Source organism: Sorex araneus, chromosome 4, assembly GCF_027595985.1.
Source record: "Sorex araneus isolate mSorAra2 chromosome 4, mSorAra2.pri, whole genome shotgun sequence".
NCBI classification, from domain to species: Eukaryota; Metazoa; Chordata; class Mammalia; order Eulipotyphla; family Soricidae; genus Sorex; species Sorex araneus.
Genome location: NC_073305.1, coordinates 209,942,789 through 209,964,168, shown reverse-complemented (window position 1 = coordinate 209,964,168; position 21,380 = coordinate 209,942,789). Strand labels below are relative to the sequence as shown.

The 21,380-nt window shown below is 52.1% G+C and overlaps 1 protein-coding gene across 1 annotated transcript in view; it reads right to left on the bottom strand.

Moving 5' to 3' along the window:
• The window catches only part of VWA3A (von Willebrand factor A domain containing 3A), a 58,336-nt gene extending 42,737 nt beyond the window's left edge, over positions 1-15,599 (bottom strand). The window contains exons 1-6 of the mRNA XM_055136091.1: positions 15,491-15,599; positions 10,645-10,732; positions 9,722-9,842; positions 4,152-4,276; positions 3,989-4,069; positions 869-923 (exon numbers count right to left, since the gene is read on the bottom strand). Coding sequence (XP_054992066.1) covers positions 869-923; positions 3,989-4,069; positions 4,152-4,276; positions 9,722-9,842; positions 10,645-10,706 — 444 coding nt within the window. The 5' untranslated portion in view covers positions 10,707-10,732; positions 15,491-15,599. The remainder of the gene's footprint in view (positions 1-868; positions 924-3,988; positions 4,070-4,151; positions 4,277-9,721; positions 9,843-10,644; positions 10,733-15,490) is intronic.
• Positions 15,600-21,380: the final 5,781 nt, after the last annotated feature.

The window sequence follows — 21,380 nt, the reverse complement described above, 5'->3', positions numbered from 1 at the left end:
CATCATTCTCAGAGACTAAGCCAGGTGGCGCCTTCTCTTCCCTTCATTCTGGGGACAGGCCTGAGTAGGCCCATGGAAGGGTCAGAGACATGCTTAAAGGGCTTGCACCCATGTTTCCTATGTGGGAGTCTCAGGTTTAGTCCCCGGTCTAAACACGGTCCCCCCAGTCCTCGCAGAGTGGCCCCCCCACAACAAATATGTGTGTGTGTGTGTGTGTGTGTGTGTGTATAGAGAGAGAGCACTGTAGCACTGTCATCCTGTTGTTCATCAATTTGCTCGAGCGGGCACCAGTAACGTCTCCATTGTGAGACTTGTTATTACTGTTTTTGGCATGTCAAATACGCCACAGAGAGCTTGCCAGCCTCTGCCGTGTGGGTGAGATACTCTTTGTAGCTTGCTGGGCTCTCCGAGAGGAATGGAGGAATCGAACCTAGGTCGGCCGCATGCAAGGCAAACACCCTACCGCTGTGCTATCGCTCCAGTCCATATATCCATATACATATATATGTGCATGCTTGTGTGTGTGTGTGTGTGTGTGTGTGTCCAACATGAGTCACACCAGCACCCGGGAAGCTGGATTGAGCAAGGAGGGAGAGAATCTTTCAACGTAGAGACCATCACCCCACGCCTCCGGAGCGCCTGTCGGGGAGTGAAACCAGCCGGAGGACAGCAGCGCCTAGGAGGCAAAGGACAGCACCGCCGGCCGCCCAGGGTAGCGTGGTCCTGGCGTCCCTCCGTGGGGGGCTGGGAATTCCTCTTTTAGCCTGAGCCACTTTAGGCTGCGGCTCTAGCATGCGCCGGGGAAAAGGTGTGACAAGCCCAGATGGGAGGAGAGAAAAGGCAGCCAGGAAGAAGCGCCATCTGTCACCTTCTTGCTGTGCTCCGAGAGCCACTGAACCCTCTGCTGGTAGAGATGCATCGCTCTGTCAAAACACAAGACCCGCCACGCCAAGGTCAGTCCCGTCGCTAGGAAACAGCCGGGCACCCGCGCACGGAACGGGGAGCAGCAGGACTTGGTTTCGAATGTGGCCAACACACGGGGCTAAGACGCGCCAACCCGGAAAAGTGACAGCGTCAGTGTGCCAGGGACCAAGGGTATGGAGGAGGCTCTTTGGTGGCCCGGGACGCATCACCGGTGACTGTGCTGTGGTGGAACTGTGTGTGTGTGTGTGTGTGTGTGTGTGTGTGTGTGTGTGTAGGCTGGAGGGTGTTCCCAGGAGGACCCTGGACACCCTTGATTCTTTTTTTTTTTTTTTTTTGCTTTTTGGGTCACACCTGCACAGGGGTCACTCCTGGCTCATGCACTCAGGAATCACCCCTGGCGGTGCTCAGGGGACCCTATGGGATGCTGGGATTCGAACCCGGGTCGGCCGCGTGCAAGGCAAACGCCCTACCCGCTGTGCTATCGCTCCTGCCCCTGGACACCCTTGATTCTTCCCAAATCAGTGTCTTCCTCAAGTGGCAGCTTCTGGCCTCCTGGAGGTGGCCCAGAGGTGGTGGGACAGCAGGTTCTCCAGGGATCTGATTGGTTTTTGTTTGTTTCTTTGGGGGCCACATGCAGCAGTGCTCAGCCATAGCTCCTGGTGTGCTGGGTGGGGGGACCATATCGGGTGATAGAGCTCAAACCTGGGTTGGCCTGAGACAGAGCTATGGAAAACCAGGGGCTGGTGGAGGGAGCCTGTGCCAACAGCTCTGGTTCAGCATTCAGTTTCTAGAGTTAAACGCAATGAACCTTGCTGAGAGGCCGGAGTGATGGCACCAGTGGGGAGGGCGTTTGCCTTGCTCACAGCCAACCCAGGTTCCATCCCCGGCATCCCATATGGTCCCTTGAGCAACACCAGGAATGATTCCCGAGTGCAGAGCCAGGATTGCTGGGTGTGGCCAAAAAAATGCAAAAAAAAAAAAAATAAAAATGAACCTTGTTGAGGACAGGTGAGATCGGGAAGCCCAGAGGTCGGCAAAGACACTGGGAGATAGGAAATCACGGGCCCCTGCATGGTACCAGGTAGCGTTGTAGGGCGTACAGGCATATGGCTAAAGCTAAGAAAATGAGCCCTATAGCAAGGCATGTTTGTGCTTGAGATATCACAGCCTGTACTAGCTGTGTGAGTCGGGGCAGGTAGGGTGACCAATTTGAGCCCCGGTTGGTACTCTGACAATAAGATAATAAAAAGGGCTGAACATGTGGCTCAGGGGCAATGTCTGTATCTTACAGGTGTGGGATCTCCTGCTTCACAGCACCACGGGAAAAGAGAGAGAGAGAGAGAGAGAGACAGACAGACAGACAGAGACAGAGAGAGAGAGACGAAGTGAGGGAGAGAGAGGGAGAGGGAGATGGAGACAGAGAGGGAGAGAGAGACCGAGAGGGAGAGAGAGAGGGAGAGAGAGGGAGAGAGGGAGAGGGAGGTAGAGACAGAGAGGGACAGAGGGAGAGGGAGACAGAGAGGGAGAGAAGGAGACAGAGAGGGAGAGAGGGAGAGGAAGAGGAAGAGGAAGACAGAGAGGGAGAGAGGGAGAGGGAGACAGAGAGGGAGAGAAAGAGAGGGAAAGAGAGAGGGAGAGAGAGGAAGAGAGGGAGAGGGAGGCAGAGAGGAAGAGAGGGAGAGGAAGAGGAAGACAGAGAGGGAGAGAGGGAGAGGGAGAGGGAGACAGAGAGGGAGGGAGAGAGGGAGGGAAAGAGAGGGAGAGGGAGACAGAGAGGGAGAGAGGGAGAGAGAGAGTAACAGAACTCTATCAAGCCAATTTTTCAAAAGTGTCCTAAAAGTGAATTCTCTAAAGCGACCAATTAACATTAAAAGAGCTGAACATTCATTAAATACTGAATCTGCAATTAAGACAAATAAACCAGACATTAGAATTCTTTATGGTCAGTGTTAACCTTCAGCCCAGTAAGATTTGCATGTCAGCCCCAGTTAAAATGTTTTTAGCATGAGCCAGAGCTCATTGCAGTTTAGGCGTTTGCCTTGTACACAGCTGACTCGTGTTCGATCCCTGGCATCCCATATAGCTCACCAATCCCTGCCAGGAGTGATCCCTGCACTGGGGAGTGCAGAGCTAGGAGTTATTTCTGATCATCACCAGGTATGAATCCCCATCCCCCACCCACACCCCACAAAATTTTTTTGACACATCTGGCAAATCAGTCATTTGGTTGAATTGAATGACTGATTTGTCATTCTGGTGAATAAGAGTAACAGTAGATTTTAATTTGTCATGAGGATCCAGTAAAGCTCTTTCATATCTTCACACAATACTTCTGACATGTTAAGAAAGGTAAATTCTATTATTTTGGACAGACGTTTGCAAGAGTGTAAAAGCTGTTATTCTTAACCAAGTTTGAGGGTTGGGGCTGGAGCAATGATCAGTCCTTGAGTGACAGTGCTTGCCTTGCATGTGGCCAAAGCACCTGGCTCTGATTCCCGGCACCATTTATGGTCCCTCCTGCACACCAGAAATGATCCCTGAGCACAGAGCCAGGAGTAATCCCTGAGCACTGCTGGATATGGCCCCCAAATCAACAACAACAAAAAAATCACATGAGGCCGAGGTTTATGCTTAATCAAGAACAACGTGGGTTCAGTGGCAGGGTGGGGTGGGGGGAGATGGGATTGGGGGGGTGGGAGGGATGCTGGGTTTATTGGTGGTGGAGAATGGGCACTGGTGAAGGGATGGATTCTTGAACTTTGTATGCGGGAAACATACAAAGCACAAAAATGTATAAATCTGTAACTGTACCCTCACGGTGATTCACTAATTAAAAAATAAATAAATTTTAAAAAAAAAAGAACAACGTGGGTTTTGAAGGGTAGAGGCAAACGGAGACAGTCCAACCTTTTTATGAAAGACAAAAGGAAATTTGGGGGTCCAAGTGGAACGAGACCTTCCCAAGGTTTCACAGAGATGATTGTTTGCACGAAGTTATCTGGGGCTGCAGGGCTGAAAAACGAGCCCTGGGGCTGTTGGGAGGCTGACCCAGACCCAGACTTACTCATTGAGCTTTGACTCGAACTGGTAGAGAATCCGGGTGGAGAAGTGTATTTTCTTCATGCCACCACACCCGTCATCCTCCCTGCAGAAAGCTGGCGTTAGGAAGGGGCCTCTGTGTCCTGCAGGCAGGGGGGGCGGGCTGAGCGGAATAGCTCCAGACTTACCGCAGAGCCAGGCCCTGCTTGAGGAGGTCGGCCACGGTGAGTTTCCTAAACTTTAAACCGTGAGTGGAAAGCCAGTCCTCGCCGTCCCCCCACGCCGAGGGTGGGGCCTCGCTCCCCTGCAGCTTCTGTGGGGGCGACAGTCAGTCAAACGGGAAATGGGAGAGAAAACCGGGCTGAAGATGCGCTTGTCTGCCCTCGTGAGGCTATCAGAACGGTCCTTGCATTCTCAAACGGGGGGAGAGGTGACTCTGAGTGGAGGTGGGGGGCATGCTCGAGCCAGCGGCCTGGAAACACTGAGCATCACTCCTCACCTCAGCCCCAGTATGCCACGGGACGGGGGGGTCGCTTGCTGCATCTCGTCGGGGCTGGAGCAACAGTACAGTGGGGAACGAGCTTGCCTTGCAGGCGCCTGATTGGGGCTTGGTCCCCAGCATCCCCTGAGCACCGCCAGGACTGATACCTGAGTACAGAGCCAGGAGTAAGCCTTGAGCATCGCCAGGTGTGGCCCTAGCTAGCAACGCCCTCTCCAAAAAAAAAAAAACAAACAAACTCAAGCTTGTTTTTTTTTTTCTTTTTGGGTCATACCTGGCGATGCACAGGGGTTCCTCCTGGTTCTGCACTCAGGAATTACCCTTGGCGGTGCTCAGGAGACCCTATGGGGTGCTGGGAATCAAACCCCGGTCAGCCGCGTGCAAGGCCAACACCCTCCCCACTGTGCGATGGCTCCAGCCCCTCAAACTTGTTTCATCTTGCCTTGTGAGAGACTCAGCGGGCAGAACGACCTGACTCTAGGTGGCCTTTGAGCTTTGGCCCTTGGCCTCTGCCAGAACAACCAAATCTGCTATACTTCCTAGAAGCGGCCACCAACAAAAGGCTCCTGAACGGCCATGATCCCGGACGCACACGAACCAATTTTGTAACCCAGCGGCTTCTGGCAGAAATTTCTCTGGACTTAATTACTAAAATACCAGGAATCCAAAATCGCACGGCCAAACTGAGCAACCTCATATGCTCTTCAATATCAACAATAGAAAACAAATGATCAAATGATGCCTTTTCGGCAGGTCTGATTGTTTGGGGAAAATTCCAAATATTAATCATAGTGAGTTTTCTGTTGAAACATTGAATATAATCAAAGTAAAGAGAGAGTAAAGTGAAAATCATCAGCCGCACACACAGGCAGGGGCGGGGGTAGGATGGTAGGTATACTGGGGTTCTTGGTGGTGGAACATGTGCACTGGTGAAGGGATGGGTGTTTGATCATTGTATGACTGAGACTTAAACCTGAAAACTTTGTAACTTCTCACGGTGATTCAATAATAAAAAATAAATTTAAAAAATAATAATAAATTTTAAAAAGAGGCCCCCACTGAGACTAGTATCCTGAGAGACCATCTAAGGCTGTCTCCTGTCCCTGGCAGGACACATGCTGAACCAACACTGGTCAAGTCCCTGGATCACTGTCCCTCACTGAATGCTGTCTGGGATTGTCATAGCCTGCTGGCTTCTGGCAGAATTTCCAAAAGGACCAGCTCTAGCGAGTAAGTGGCGGGACCAGAGACGCAGTTCAGGGCTTAAGGCACTTCCCTGGCAGGCAGGCAGGCTAGCCTAGTTCCAGTTCCCAGTGTCCTGTAGCGTCCCTTGAGTATCTCTGAGCCAGGAGGAGTGATCCCTGAGCACAGAGCCAGGAGTCAATCCAGAGCACCACCAGATGTGCCCCCCCCCAACAAGACGGATAGTATGCGGGGTGGGGAAATGTGATGGATAGAGAGAACAGGGTGGAAATGGGGAGACAGATTCTACTTCTGGAGGTTGTGGGGGTCAGAGAAGGTCCTGGACAGCAGCCCGGAGATCTGAAGGCTGAGGAGGAGCCTGAAACACACACCTGGGGGGTGGGGCTGGGGGTGGGCGTGGGGGCTGGGCTGGGGTGCGAATGTTTGAAGAGGAGTTTAGGGCCACCCTGACAGTGACTGAGGAGAGGCTGGGAAGGTGGGCGCAGCGCAGACAGGGACCCCGCAGACCCTCCCGCGCATCACCGTGATGGACAGCTGGCGGAGGCCCGGGGCGTGGAGTGGGTCTGGACTCTGGGACTTTGGTGGAGACTCAGAGGTGGCTCTGCCTATGTCCTGGGGACCTGCCTGAACACTAAGCAGGTTCTGCTTAGGCGTGTGGGTGAGGTGATAGAGAAATGTAGGATGACATTACTTTTCCCTTTCCCTCCTTGCCACAAGTAGCTTGTTCCGGTTTTACCCAGAGTTTAGGCTTACCCCAGTCACACCCATCAAGGTGTTCCCGAATCTCTCCCATCCCTTTGTTTAGCTATAATCACTTCTCCATGCTCTCTTCCCCAAAAGAGTTAATCCTCGGCTTTCCCTTAATCTGACTCTGCTAATTTACAAGATCAGACCTTCCTAGGATACTGAATTTATATTATATAAGTTAATATTGCCTTTCTCCTCTTCTTGTGCCTTTTGAATAATTTACTTTAAAGCTATGACTGTTTTGTATAGACACAAGGAGACAATATTATGTTTTTATAACTTGGGAATTAATTGGCCTCGAATATTATTCCCTCCCGGGCATCTGCTTTCTCCACTTAAGCCTCAGTTGCCCTCAGTTCCTAGCACCCCAAAGTAGGGTTCCCGACATGGGACGGGAAGGATCCAGGGCAAGCGGTGAGTTATGTACTACCCTGGCATCGAGATGGGCCTGGCCAAAGTGCCTAATTATTAACTATAAGTTAAGAGCTTGATCATAGACAAATGCTGTCATGATCCAATAGTAATTATGAGACTGGGACCCTGCCAGGGATAGGAAAGACTGATCTGGCCTGAGCACTGTAGTCTGAGATTGAGATGGCCCCAGGAGAGCAATTCTATAAGCTTTAATGCATCTCTTATTGTGTCCATACAAAATAATTAATATTATGAATTCTTATATGTTTGCTGGCTGAGGAGAAGAGAAACACATTCATGGGACTCTGCCCTTGGGTGGATCCTCCTGCTGAAAGAGAATTAAGTCCTAGGAGAAGCATCCCCTAAGGGAAAGGACCTTACACCATTGATGGTGACCACACCTATGTGTAGGCCAACCCCCTCATGTGGTGGAGATTTAACTAGGCTGTAAGAGTGGGTTGGGGGGCCAGATCCACGGGGCAGATCCACGGGGAGAGATCCAGGAGAACGGGAGAGAAGCGGAGAGAGAGAATGAAATAAACGGATCGAGCAACCAGTTTGGCCTTCTTCCTTCTTCCTTCCGTCACCTGCCCTTGACCGACAGCACACACAGCGGTTCTGGGGCACCGGACTCGAGCGGTGAGACAGAGCCGCCCGGAGAGCCCTCGAGTGCACTCGCCCCTCGGCGAGCTTTAGTTTTTTACAGAGAAAGGGGTGGAAACTCTCCACTGACGCTGACTGAGCTGCCCCGGAGAGCAGAGAGGGAGAGCAGAGGACAGGGGGACAGCGGGAGAGAAGAAAGGTCTGCTGGGCTTTCCTTATGCCAGCTTCGTCTTTATGGTTTTGGTGGAGGGGTGTTACTTGTTTTTGTTTGTTTGTTTATATTTGTTTAGTTTGGGAGCCATTACCCAGATATGCTCAGGGCTGACTCCTGGCTCTGTGCTCAGGGCTGACTCCTGGCTCTGTGCTCAGGGCTGACTCCTGGCTCTGGGCTCAGGGCTGACTCCTGGCTCTGGGCTCAGGGATTACTCCTCACAGGGACCGGGGGTCCCAATGGAAAGCTAGCTTGCTGAGTCTATATGCTAAGTAGCACTCTCCTCTTGAACAGTAGCACTGTAGCACTGTCGCCCTGTCATCCCATTGCTCATGGATTTGCTCGAGCGGGCACCAGTAACGTCTCCATTGTGAGACTTGTTGTTACTGTTATCGGCATATCGAATACGCCACGGGTAGCTTGCAGGCAGGATGCTCTCAGTAGCTTGCCGAGCTCTCTGAGAGGGACGGAGGAATCGAACCCAGGTCAGCCGCGTGCAAGGCAAACGCCCTACCCGCTGCGCTACTGTTGAACAGTAGGAACAAAAATCACTTGGCAATGACAGCATATGAACACTAGATGTCACTCTTCTCAAATTTGCTCTCCAGCACTCCCCAGCTGGCCACTGAATGTCCAGGTGGGGTAGCACTGGTGGCCTAGCACTTAACCGGTGGTACGATGGTACCACAGGGCAAATATTTCTTGGTGTGGCTCGTGGGCATCCTGAGCATGGCTCGGTACCTCCCTCTCCAACAAAAATCCACATTGTTGGGGCCTGGGAAGGGCTGGGGTGCATTCTCTGAGTTTCTCGTGGTCACCGCATGGTCCCCTAAGCATGGCTGGGAATGACCCTAAACACCAAGCCAGGAGTAGCTCTGAGCACATCAGATTGTGGCACAAAAACACACATGCAAAAAAAAAAGCACCCGAAAAATTAAAAAACCCAAACTTTTCATTTTGACCATCATTTCAAAGGTGTCATATTCAATCTCTAGTGTAAATTAAATGGATAGTCAGGGGCCAAGCTTGACCCCAATGACAAGAGTTTATATGGAAGAGAGGCTGGAGCGATAGCACAGCGGGGAGGGCGTTTGCCTTGCACGCGGCCAACCCGGGTTCGATTCCCAGCATCCCATATGGTCCCCTGAGCACCGCCAGGAGTAATTCCTGAGTGCAAAGCCAGGAGTAACCCCTGTGCATCGCTGGGTGTGACCCAAAAAGAAAAAAAAAGAGTTTATATGGAAGAAAGAATTCTGAGTTTTAGACCATCACATAGTATCTTGGGAAGATCTCTCGAGATTCGGCCCAGCCCCTCTTCTGTCTAGTCTAGAGGCCGACTCTGCTTTCCTACATCACACCCTTGCTACAACAGTACTTCCTAAAACTGAATTTGGGGTCTTGATGATCACAAATTTGAAAGGGAAAAAAAAACAAATACAAAGAAAGGGAATTTAAGAATTAAATTCATTTAACTTGAGGATTTAATACCTCGACAGAATACTGTATGTGCCTGAATATCTGAAGATGTGGCCAATTGCTTATATGATTTTTATAATTCAGAGGGCCCGAGAGATAGGAGGATAAGTCACTTGCCTTGCATGTGGCTGACCCTGATCCAATCTCTGGCACCACAAATGATCCCCATAGGAGGCAAAAGGGATTTCTAAGCTCAAAGCCAGGAATAAGCCCTGAGCACTGCTGGGTGTGCCCCCAAAACAAACACAAAGCCCTTAGAGGTTTTTCAGTCACTTCTGGAGGCAAGGGATTACAGGATGAGGATGCCAGGAATTGAACCTGGGTCGGCTGCATGCAAGGCAAACGCCTGCCCTGCTGTACTGTCGCTCTGGCCGGATAGCTTCCTTTTCATTGTAATAATTTTGACGTGGTTTTTGTTTTGAATAATGGGATGACATAATGGCAAAAAAAAAAAAAGGGATTACAGGATGAACACGTAACTAATATTTTTCAGTCGGGGAAGTCTATGCAAATAAAGATCCCGCACCGACACATTCTGCAAACCCTCCCCCACCCTCCCCCCGACTGTGGTCTGTGACCACTGCCTCTCACTGAGGCGTCTTTACCAGTAAGTCCTGTGTCTGGTTAATGTGGGTAACTAGCAGGCCATTGTCTGGGCTGGGGCCACGTCCGCCAGGGTCCTGGCTTAGTGGCCGCTTGGGAGTTCTGCTCTTGTTGTCCTCGGTGCTAGAAAACACAAAACAGGGGCTGGAGCGATAGCACAGCGGGTAGGGCATTTGCCTTGCACGCAGCCGACCCGGGTTCAAATCCCAGCATCCCATATGGTCCCCTGAGCACCGCCAGGAGTAACTCCTGAGTGCAGAGCCAGGAGTAACCCCTGTGCATCGCCAGGTGTGACCCAAAAAGCAAAAAAAAAAAAAAAAAAAAAAAAACCGAAAACACTAAACAAGCAATTGGCCCGATGCCTCAGCACGGAGAGCAGCCCAAGGCCACGTCTCTCTCCTCCTCCCCGCCCACACCACCCGTGGAGCCAGGCCACGTGCAATTGCAAGGCACACACGTGGTCACTGAGTCACATCCCATCCCTCAAAGGGGGTCCAGAAATGTAGGTCTGTGTGTCAGCTGGGAAGGGTTTCTATAGAGCGCTGAGAGAGTTCAAATCCATGAGCCATTGTCATCCCTGAGACAAGGGCGTCCAGGAGGCGGCTTTTTTATTTGCCTTTTGGGGGCGCACCTGGAAATGTTTGGGGCTTGCTCCTGGCTCTGCACTCAAGAGATCACTTGAGGGACCGTATGGGATGCTGGGAATAGAACACGGGCCACCTGGGTCCAAGGCAAACACCTGACGCGGTACTATCGCTCAGTCTGGAAATGTTTGATCTGGTACTTCTGATAACAGAAGTTAGATAACGGGAGCCCTCGGGCACGGGAAGGCCGTGACCTTCTACCTCGCTACAAGGCAGGCAGCTCCCGCTCTGTTCTCTGAGCAGAACGCTGTTTCCTGAGATAGATCAAAGCTGCTGCTTACCAGGAATTCTCCAGAAATGGGTCATCCTGAGCACAGGTGTCCTGGCTGGTTTGCGCAGCCATTTTAAAGACACTTACGGCTTCTTTTCCTGCGGAGGAAGAGAGAAGAGTAGAAGAGAAGAGTAAACGACAAGTATGGGTCAAGGGCTTTGGAGGGCGTAGCCACACGCAGCACAACTTCGCTTTCATTCATTCAGTGAAAACTTGCCGAGTACTCAAACTCGACCACCAGGACGAATTCCACTCCCTGTGGACCCGTCTCTTCCCCGCCCTTCTCTGGCTTCCAGGAGAGAACCGCCATGCATTTCCTCCGGAGTCAGAAACCTCAGAGTTCATCCTGCTCCCTTGCCCCCCACTGAGAATCCAATTTCCCAAACTTTACCTTCCCCATGGACTGGAGCGGGTAGAGCGTTTGCCTTGCATGCGACTGACCAGTTTGATTCCCTTGGGCAAGCTACGGAGAGTATCCCGCCCGCACGGAAGAGCCTGGCAAGCTCCCCGTGGCGTATTCAATATGCCAAGAACAGTAACAACAAGTCTCACAATGGAGATGTTACTGGTGCCCGATGGAGCACATCGATGAACAGTGCTACAGTGCTACCTTCCCCCTGTCTCCATGGACAATTCTCTTGCCCAGGTCCCCATCGCTTCTGCCATTCCAACTCTTAGAGACCCCAGCATGCTCCCCAACGGCCTCACCCCTTCCTCTTCACCCTTCACCCTCCCTGTGGGACACCACATAGAAGCAAAGAGGATCTTCCCCCTCACCCCACTGGCTCCAGTGACCCCCGGGCCCTTCTCCTGCTTGAAGCGGCTCCTACACGTTCCTCTCTGGGGTGGGAAACTAAGATCCTGAGACTCTGAGGAGAGCTCGGTGAGAGTTGGATTCCCAGCCCCCCTCACACACCCGGCGTCCTCCCGAAGGCCCTGCAGTTTGGGCTCCTCCAAGCCCCCACCCAAGGGTGTGATGGCGGGAACGGTACGACCAGTATGTGAGAGCCACGACCAGCGTGTGCAACCCCAGGCAAGAACAGCAGCGGGGAGGGAAGGGCCTCCTGGCCGCTGCCTCCCCGCTGCCCCCACTCTCGTCCCTGCTGCTCCGCCTTCTGTGCTCCACAACCCTGACCCTTCAGTGCTGGGGCTGCGACCCAGTCCTTGAACCCCAGGCCCTTCTGCACTTCGCCCAAGTACTCATTGTTGCCATTTTGGTCACTTCCTGCGGAAGCCTCCTCCAGCCTCTCACTCTCTGATCAGGTAAACTCCGTAAGGTGGTGCTCCTCATTTACAGCCCCTTCATTCAGGACGTGGCACTCGGCAGTCTGGCTTTTAAAAATCACTGTCTCCAGGCCAGAGCGATAGGACAGCAGGGAGGGCATTTGCCTTGCATGTGACTGACCCAGGTTCCATCCCGGGCACCCCATATGGCCCCCGAAAACTGCCAGAAGTAATTCCTGAGTGCAGAGCCAGAAGTAACCCCTGAGCATCGTCAAGTGTGATCCAAGAAAGTCTAAACCATAAATAAATAAATAATAACTCTCTTAGAGCACCAGTAACATCTCCATTGTGAGACTTGTTTTTACTGTTTTTTTTTTTTTTGCTTTTTAGGTCACACCCAGCAATGCACAGGGATAACTCCTGGTTCATGCACTCAGGAATTACTCCTGGCAGTGCTTGAGGGACCATATGGGATGCTGGGAATCGAACCCAGGTCGCCCATGTGCAAAGCAAATGCAAATGCCCTACCCGCTGTGCTATTGCTCCAGCCCCATTGTTGTTACTGTTTTTAACATATCAAATATGCCACAGGTAGCTTGCCAGGCTCTGCCATATGGGTGGGATAATCTCGGTAGCTTGCCGGGAATCAAACTCTGGTTGGCCCGTGCAAGGCAAATGCCCTAACCACTGTGCTATGGCTCCAGTCCACGGGGAAGGTAATAATAACTCTCCTTTTAGAGTGGAGAGGACAGGAGACTGGCAGACAATACACCTTTGGAGGTGGGGAGGCGGAGAGAGGATGAGAAACAGCCTTGGTTGGTCCTTGCATTTCTAAATATGAATCTGAGCCTCGGGTGAGACCTGACGTTATGTTCTGCTCTTGACTTCTACAGGATTCGCCCTTCCCGATCGTCCCCTGCCTGTAACTTATGATCAACAAACATTGCTGAGACACTGCAAGGCAGAAAACCCAAGTGGAGTTCCAGGGGCCAGAGATAATACAGAGTAACCGCTATACTTATAGCACGTGGCCAGTCTGGTTCAATCCCCCGTAACTGCGTTTAAGTCCCCCACGCACCACCCGGGGTCAATCCTAAGCAGAGTGCCAGGATGAGGCCCCCAATTCCCCACAAACAGAGCAAAGAAAGGAGTGGCAGATACATGAACATCTTTTAGAAAACCGTTCAGGAGCTGGTCGGGCAACTTGCTTTTCTCTTTGGGGTGTTGAATCTCTTATTCACAGGTTGTGTCGAGCTGTGGGTAACACCAAGATAATGTGGCGATGTATTTAAAACACACACACACACACACACACACCTACCTCTGAACTGTTTTTCTTTCATTATCCTTCACTGGGAGCCTGGAGGAGCCGAGACTGTTGGACTTTGCCCATTGGTGACCCAGACCCGTCCCACCCATCTCTTCCTCGTGACCTCTGTGCTCAGGCGCCTGCACAAATGGCTTGGGGTGACTTGTGCCGGCAGAGGGAGGCAAGCCTGGCCTGCAGGCAGCTGCTCCGTGAGCACCAGATCTTGGGGACCATAGCCACTGCTCTGCCTGTTCCCGCTCCGGCCTCGGGAGGACCAGGTGACACTGACGATGCACAAGAATCTGGTGAGACCAAGGCCAGGGACAAGCAGCTCAGCACAAAGCATGCCCACCCGCACCCCCCGCGCTGTTCACACCTGACCACTGCTGAGTCCCCGGGCTGGGCAGGGAGCTGGGACATGGGGCAGAGACGATGAGGGTCTGGCGCTTCCCTTGGCCCCAAGATCCTGGTCGAGTGGCCATTGAGCACCCCCTTTCAGTAGCTCCTCTCTTCCCTGTCGGGCTAAGCATCCCTGCGCCTTTCCCCACATCTCAGCTCTGCTCCCCTGCCTAGGCCCACCAGAGTCAGTCCCATAGCGGCAGGATGTAGCTCTGGCCATTGTCCAGTGTCAACAGTGATGAGTTGGGGTGGGAGAGATGACATAGAGGTTGCATGCAGCTGAGCCGGGTTTGAGCCCCGGCATCCCATGGGGACCCCTGATGCCCTCTAGAAGTGATCCCTGAGCTCAGAGCCAGGAGGAAGCCCTGAGCACCGCCAGGTGGGGGCCCCAAACTGAAAAAATAGAGAAATAAACAATGAGACAGTGCTAGCCGCTGACGCCAGGCATCTCTGAAATATTCATGCAGGAGAAAGCCATTTCTGGGACTTGTCATTTCTTCCCCTTTGCTTTTTTTTTTGTTTGTTTGGTTTGGGTTTTTTTTTTTTTTTTTTGGTCACACCCAGCTCCTGGCTCTGCACTCAGGAATTACTCCTGTAGCTGCTAGGGAAACCATATGGGATGCCGGAGACTGAACCAGGGTCGGCTATGTGCAAGGCAAATGCCCTCCTGGCTGTACTGTGGCTCCGGCTCCTCCCCTTTCCACTTAAGCTTGGGGACCTCCTGCACGGTGCTCAGGAAGCAGAGGGCCACTGCTGGGGATTCTTGGCCAGCCAGGGCAGTTGTTTAATGTGAGGCCCCAGGCTGGAGTGATAGCACAGCGAGTAGGGTGTTTGCCTTGCACGCGGCCGACACGGGTTCGATTTCCAGAATCCCATATGGTGCCCTGAGCACCGCCAGGGGTAATTCCTGAGTGCATGAGCCAGGAGTAACCCCTGAGCATCACCAGGTGTGACCCAAAAAGCAAAAAAAAAAAAAAAAAAAAGTGAGGTCCCAGGGCCATGAAGGGGCGGGGTGCAACCCAGCCCTACTCAGGGCCTTCAGGACTGCACCCCTGTAATGCTCTGGGGGCCATGTGGTACCAGGGGCTGAGCGAGGACCTGCATGGCCCCTAAGTCCTGAACCGTCTTCCCTGGCCTCTTAGATTGTTTTCTGGGCCACGCTTCACTGTGCTCAGGGCGTGCTCCAGGCTCTGCATGCAGGGATCACTCCTGGCAGGCTCAGGAATCACGTGGAGTGCCAGAAAGCAAACCCGGGTCAACCGCATGCAAGGCAAGACTTGCCCTACCCCCTGTCCTGTCTCTCCAGTCCCGAGGGTTGATACATTTAACCGCAAGCGAGCGTTGCCTTTGCTCCCGCCCATCCACGGGCAGTCCTGCGAAACGAGCTTTCCCCGTGGCAGCATCGTTCCCGTCACTACCTGTTTACTCCCGGGCCGAGGCTCCTGGGTGCTGTGGATCACGGATTCAGCCTCAGGGGGGTCCCAAGCTCCCTCCTGAAGTTCCTCCTCCTCGGCTTCCCCACCTCACGCTGCATCCTTCTGCCCCTGCAGTAACCCTGCTGCCACAGCCCCCCCCCCTTTTCTTTTTAAATCAGTCTTTGCCATTAGTCAGACCTGCTGGAAAAACGCCTTTGTCCTGCTTACTGGGACAAGAAACCGAGGGAAGCTCTTCCTGACCCTCCTTAGCTGCGCCCAGTTTCTGCAAAGGAAATCATTTCTGCCTCTCATCCTTGTCAAGTACTTAGTATCATTCCTGAGCACTTAGTAGTATCATGCCTGGCATGTGGGGAGAGATGCTTAGCCCTCCTGGCTCTGAACGTTTCTCACTCAGCCCAGACCTTAGTGTCTGAAGGTGCCCACACCGAAATCTCTAACCACTTAGGTTCCCTACCCCTCCCAGCCACCCTGGTAACGCACACCCTCACCTGCAGGTCTCCGTTCATTTTTCTCCACCTGTGGGAGAAGGGCCCCTGGATATTCCCTGGACCTGCTTTTCCTGGGTCCTGATTCTAGTCCTTTCAGGCAACTCCGTGAAGCTTGCCTACAGCAGGAAGTTGTTAGCTGGTCTCCAAGGTAACAGACCGCACCACCTCGGCTTGAGGCAGGGAGAGAGATTTTCCTGCCTCACCCCGGGGAAGAGAAGACTGGTTTGCTGTCCCCATCTCTCCCAGGTCACTTTGCTCAAGACTCCACCCGCCCAGGGTCCTCAGAAGGAGGGTTTGGAGCCTGTGTTGTGTTTTAGAGCCACGTCAGAGCATCAGAGAACGGTGGTCCAGACCCAGAGAGCTTTAGGGAAAGGATACCCAAGGTGGCAACCTTCTCTTTCTCCTGACTCCCTGGGGACCCCCACAACACTCACTTCCGGAGAGGCCAGGGAGTCCCCAGAGACACTGGAAGGACCAACCCCACAGCCAGTTTGGCGGCTTCTCAGCACCAGAAGACAGCGGCGACCACAGAGGTGCCCGGGCCCAGCCTGGCTCACAGAATCGATTATCCAGGGCTGTGTGCCAAGCAAAGGTGTGTGAGTTCCCACTGGAAGATTCCTTACAGAACCGTGGGGACACGATTCTTCAACAATGGCTGCAGGTGATTGTGATGTAACTGACCCACGGCTGGAGACCCCTCCGCCTCCTTCCATTCCCTTTTTGGTGGGTGTGAAGAGAGACGAGTTGATGTTACCCATGAACCAGGGCACGGGAGGCGAAGGGATCTGCGTCTAGTTTCCGATTTCCCAGCTCGGTTTTTCAAATCACTGCGTTCACGCTCGGAAGCGTTCCTCTTCAGACACGCTCCCACCACGGGGCCACCATCAGGGTGCAGACGCTGATCCTCAGAGTGGCTCAGAAAAGGGAGACACAGGGGCTGGAGCGATAGCACAGTGGGTAGGGCGTTTGCCTTGCATGCGGCCGACCCGGGTTCGATTCCCAGCATCCCATATGGTCCCCTGAGCACCGCCAGGGGTAATTCCTGAGTGCAGAGCCAGGAGTGGCCCCTGTGCATTGCCAGGTGTGACCCAAAAAAGTCAAAAAAAAAAAAAACAAGAAAGAAAAGGGAGACACAGACACAAATCTCCAAACTCCAAACCTATGACCATGCAGCTGCCACTCGCGCCCCACACGGCTTTGGTTTGAGAGCGAGACTGTGCACCTGGAGCTCTGGGGTCCTGCTGACACGGCAGGAGAAAGGCGAGTGCAGCAAAAGGCTCAGAGCAGCCAACCAGCAGCTACTCTGCGCAAGATGCGAGGGTCTTCGTGCCCACCAGACTGAAAGTCTAGGCTGGAAGGGGCTGGCGAAGCTTTGAGACACCAGTTTGGAGACCTGGAGAGTCTCCGTGGACAGCATTACCCTCACCACCTCGTTTGCTGCTGAGAAGACGGGTGGGTCTCGACATTTTCCAAGAAGCAAAACCCAGGGGCTGGAGCGATAGCACAGCGGGTAGGGTGTTTGCCTTGCATGTGGCTGACCCAGGTTTGATTCCCAGCCTCCCATATGGTCCCCTGAGCACCGCCAGGAGTAATTCCTGAGTGCAGAGCCAGGTGTAACCCCTGTGCAACACCAGGTGTGACCAACATGCCCAGTCTTAGTTCCTGCTTTGCTCATTGGTGCTCAAGACATACGTGTTCTGTACCTCTGGGTGCCAGAAGGAATAGGATATCATATGGGATTCCGGAGATCGAACCCGGGTCGGCTGCATGAGAAGCAAACGCCCGACCCGCTGTACTATTGCTCCAGCCCATGTTTCTAACTTTCGTGCATTTCACTGTCAGCCTAGACCCAAATAAACTGGGGACTTTTTTAGTTTTGGATTTGGGGGCCACACCTGGTAGCGCACAGGGACTATCCCTGGTGGGGTTCAGGGGACCCTTTGGGGTGTCAGAGATTGAACTCAGGTTGGCCACCTGCAAGGCCAGCGCTCTACCCATGGTACTAGAGCTCAGTACCAGATATGAGCACACTACTAACTGTCACTGTCACTGTCACCCCGTTGCTCATCGACTTGTTCTAGCGGGCACCAGTAACGTCTCTCCTTGAGAGACTTACTGTTACTGTTTTTGGCATATCCAATACGCACAGGTAGCTTGCCAGGCTCTGCCAAGCGGGCTCCATACTCTTGGTAGCTTGCGGGCTCTCCGAGAGGGGCAGAGGAATCGAACACCGGTCGGCCGCGTGAAAGGCGAATGCCCAACCGCTGTGCTATCGCTCCAGCCCTCAGTACCAGATATACCAGTACTAAAGCTCAGATGCCAACTTTTTTTTTTAAACTTTAATAACAGGATCCTGCTTCTTTGCTTTGCAGCCACTAGTTCTCAGCAAATAGCCATTTATCTCGTAAATACAGACCCAGTTTACCATGGATCAACTGAGTCACACCGGCCTCTTGGTGGATCATGCAGTTTCTTGAAGCATTTCCTCCTAGGGGGTGACTATAATTTTATTCAATTTTTGGGGGGGTGGCAACACCTGACGATGTTCAGAGGTTGTTACTTTCTGGCTTTGTGCTCAAGGATCTCTCCTGGAGAGGTCGGGGGACTAAATGTGGTGCTGGGACCAAACCTGGGTCGACCACATGCCAAGCAAGCGTCCTACCAGCTGTGACAACTTTCCGACCCTTTATTTTTGTTTTTCACTTTTTTTTAAAAATAACACCATTATTAAAAAAATAGTTTCAGGCATTCAGTATTCCAACACCAGGGCTCTAGTCTGAATATTTGTCTTTCCCCTCCCAGCCCTTTTAATAATGTCATGAGTGGTGATGGGATCAGCTGGTGGGGCTTTGGTTTAAGAAACTTGATCTTTTCATCAGAAAAAAATATTTGGTTCCATATCTCGTTGACAATAAATATTATGTGTGCCGTAGTTAGTCTCTGTAGGTGATTAGTTCCTGGGTGTTGAGCCCTCACTCTCAAAAATGGGGCCACATCCTTACAAGATATGGATAGGCGCTGGAGTGATAGCACAGCGGGTAGGGAGTTTGCCTTGCACCGACCCGGGTTTGATCCCCAGCATCCCATCTGGTTCCCCGAGCAACGCCAGGAGCAATTCCTGAGTGCAAAGCCAGGAGTAACCCCTGAGCAACACTGGGTCTGACCCCAAAAGCCAAAAAAAAACCAAACCAAACCAAACAAAACAAAAAAAAACAAGACATGCATAGAGTCCATGGTAGGAGCCCCACAGACACTGTGCTGGGGAACTGGGTGACTCAGCACATGTGGATAATGATAAGGATCCGAGAGGGAAATGGCACCGGTGTCACTGGCCAAGTCATCAGAAGCACCATGCACAGGAGCACCCAGAAGCTTACACCACTCCTTGGTTTTCGTTTCTTTTACTTTTTTCTCTTTGGTGGTGGTGGTGGTGGGGAGTTGGGCCACACCCGGCAGTACTCAGGAGCTGCTGACTCTGTACTTGGAAATCACTTCTTTTTTTGGGGGGGGGGGTCACACCCGGTGATGCACAGGGGTTACTCCTGGCTCTGCACTCAGGAATGACTCCCGGCAGTGCTCAGGGGACCCTATGGGATGCTGGGAATCGAACTCAGGTTGGCTGCGTGCAAGACAAATGCCCTCTCCACTGTGCTATCGCTCCAGCACCCCCGGGAATCACTTCTGGTGGGTTTGGGGGGACTTTATAAGGAGATGGAGCTCCAACCCGCTGTAAAGCGCCCTACCTGCTGCCCCCTCACTCTGGTCTTCAACGCAGTCTGCAGAGACATGCAAGACCTTGTCTGCTAAAGAGGAAGTGTTTAGGGGCTGGAACGATAGCACAGCGGGTAGGGCGTTTGCCTTGCACGTAGCCGACTGGGGTTCGATTCCCAGCATCCCATACGGTCCCCTGAGCACTGCCAGGAGTAATTCCTGAGTGCAGAGCCAGGAGTAATCCCTGTGCATTGCCAGATGTGACCCAAAAATAAATAAATAAATAAATAATAAAGAGCAATTGTTTAGACCTGCCAAAGGTGCTCACACCCCTTCAGGAGGAGAAATGGAAACTTACGCTCCTGCACTAGAGGAATACAGAAAGGCGAGTCAAGGGTGCAGTGCTTCTGCGGAATTCTCCTGCGGCCTTTTTCTTGCTTTGCTCTAAGTATTGTGTCCCGAATCCCAGGAGACTGTCTGGGCATCTGCATTGTCTCCAGGAGCTGGGAGAGAGGGAGCGTCGCTGCTACGGAGGACGAGTGGCCTCATGATAAACAGCCGGGCAAGGCTGAGGGACAGGTGAAAAGAATCTGGCTCAACACCCGGCTAAGGGAATGAATTGAGGCTAAAAAAAAGGCAAGTGAAAAAAAGAATAGTTTCTAGCCAAGTTTTAGGGTTATTTATTTATTTATTTATTTATCTTTTTGGGTCACATCCGGTGATGCACAGGGGTTACTCCTGGCTCATGCACTCAGGAATTACTCCTGGGGGTGCTCGGGGGTCCATGTGGAATGCTGGGAATCGAACCCGGGTCGGCTGCATGCAAGGTAAATGCCCTACCTGCTGTGCTATCGCTCCAGCACCCCCAAGTTTTAGTTTTTGCAGGAGGTGCAGGGGTGAGGGGTGGGGGTGGACTATACCTAGCTGTGCTCAGGGCTTACTCCTGGCTCTGTGCTCTGGGAGCACTCCTGACAGAGCTCAGATCGCTCATAGGTGGTGCCAGTGATCGAATCCAGGTCGACTGCATATAAATCAAGCACCTTGACCCCTGTGCTATCTCTCCAGCCCCAGGGTACCATTGTTGTGTTTATTGAACTATGATTAACCATTTTAGTCTGGGCCTCTGTATAATATCTTTTTTTTTTAATAATTAAACCACTATTAAATGTATCTTTTGATAACTCGGTCCTGGTGATATTTCTAACTGCCTGGTACACTATGGAGCCAGGGGGTATAAATTGGCAAGGGGATTTAAAGCAGGGTCTTGTACACAGCACAAATTAATCAGACATGAAGGTGGTAGTTTTTTCATCTTCGATCAGCTCTTGATGCTGTTTTTAGGGAATAAGTATGAGGAACTGAATACTTCCTCCGTAATTGCAAGAAGGAAAAAGCTGCAGCTGTTTTGTTGACACTCTGAGTAAACACAACTTCAGAAAAAGGGAGGGGGAAGGTGATGAGGGAGCTCATCTGAGCCATTCTGCAGCGTCCAAGAGAGAAGCTGGAATCTGGCAGGGGTGCATACCTGGCGGCACCCCCAAAGGCCTCCAGACCCAAAACGGAGACATTTTTCATTCGTTCTGCTTTTGGGCCACACTCCGAGTGCTCAGGGCTTCCTCCTGGCTCTGCGCTCAAGAATCATTCTGGCAGTGCTTGAATGGGGACCCAAGGGTGGGTGGGATTGAAGCCAGGTCAGCTGTGTGCAATGCATAACCTACCTGCTCTATTAACTCTCTGGCCCTAAAATCTTTTTTTTTTTTTTAAATAATGTTATACTTGAGGGCTGGAGCGGTAGCACAGCGGGTAGGGCATTTGCCTTGCACGCGGCCAACCCAGGTTCAATTCTCAGCATCCCATAGGGTCCCCTGAGCACTGCCGGGGGTAATTCCTGAGTGCAAAAGCCAGGAGGAACCCCTGAGCATCACCAGGTATGACCCAAAAAGCAATAATAATAATAATAATAATAATGTTAATAATAATGTTACACTTGATACTACACGTGATCTTAGCCAAAAGGACATTGCTCTACATCTTTGTGTACTGGATTTTATTTCTGTCAGCTAAAAATATAGAAATTAGATGTCTAAAGCAAGGGAATCTTAGAGATTGGAAAATACAGTTTCCTTCTGAGCTCACAGCAAGTTCATTGGGTGAGAAAAACTGATTTGAACTGGCCTGA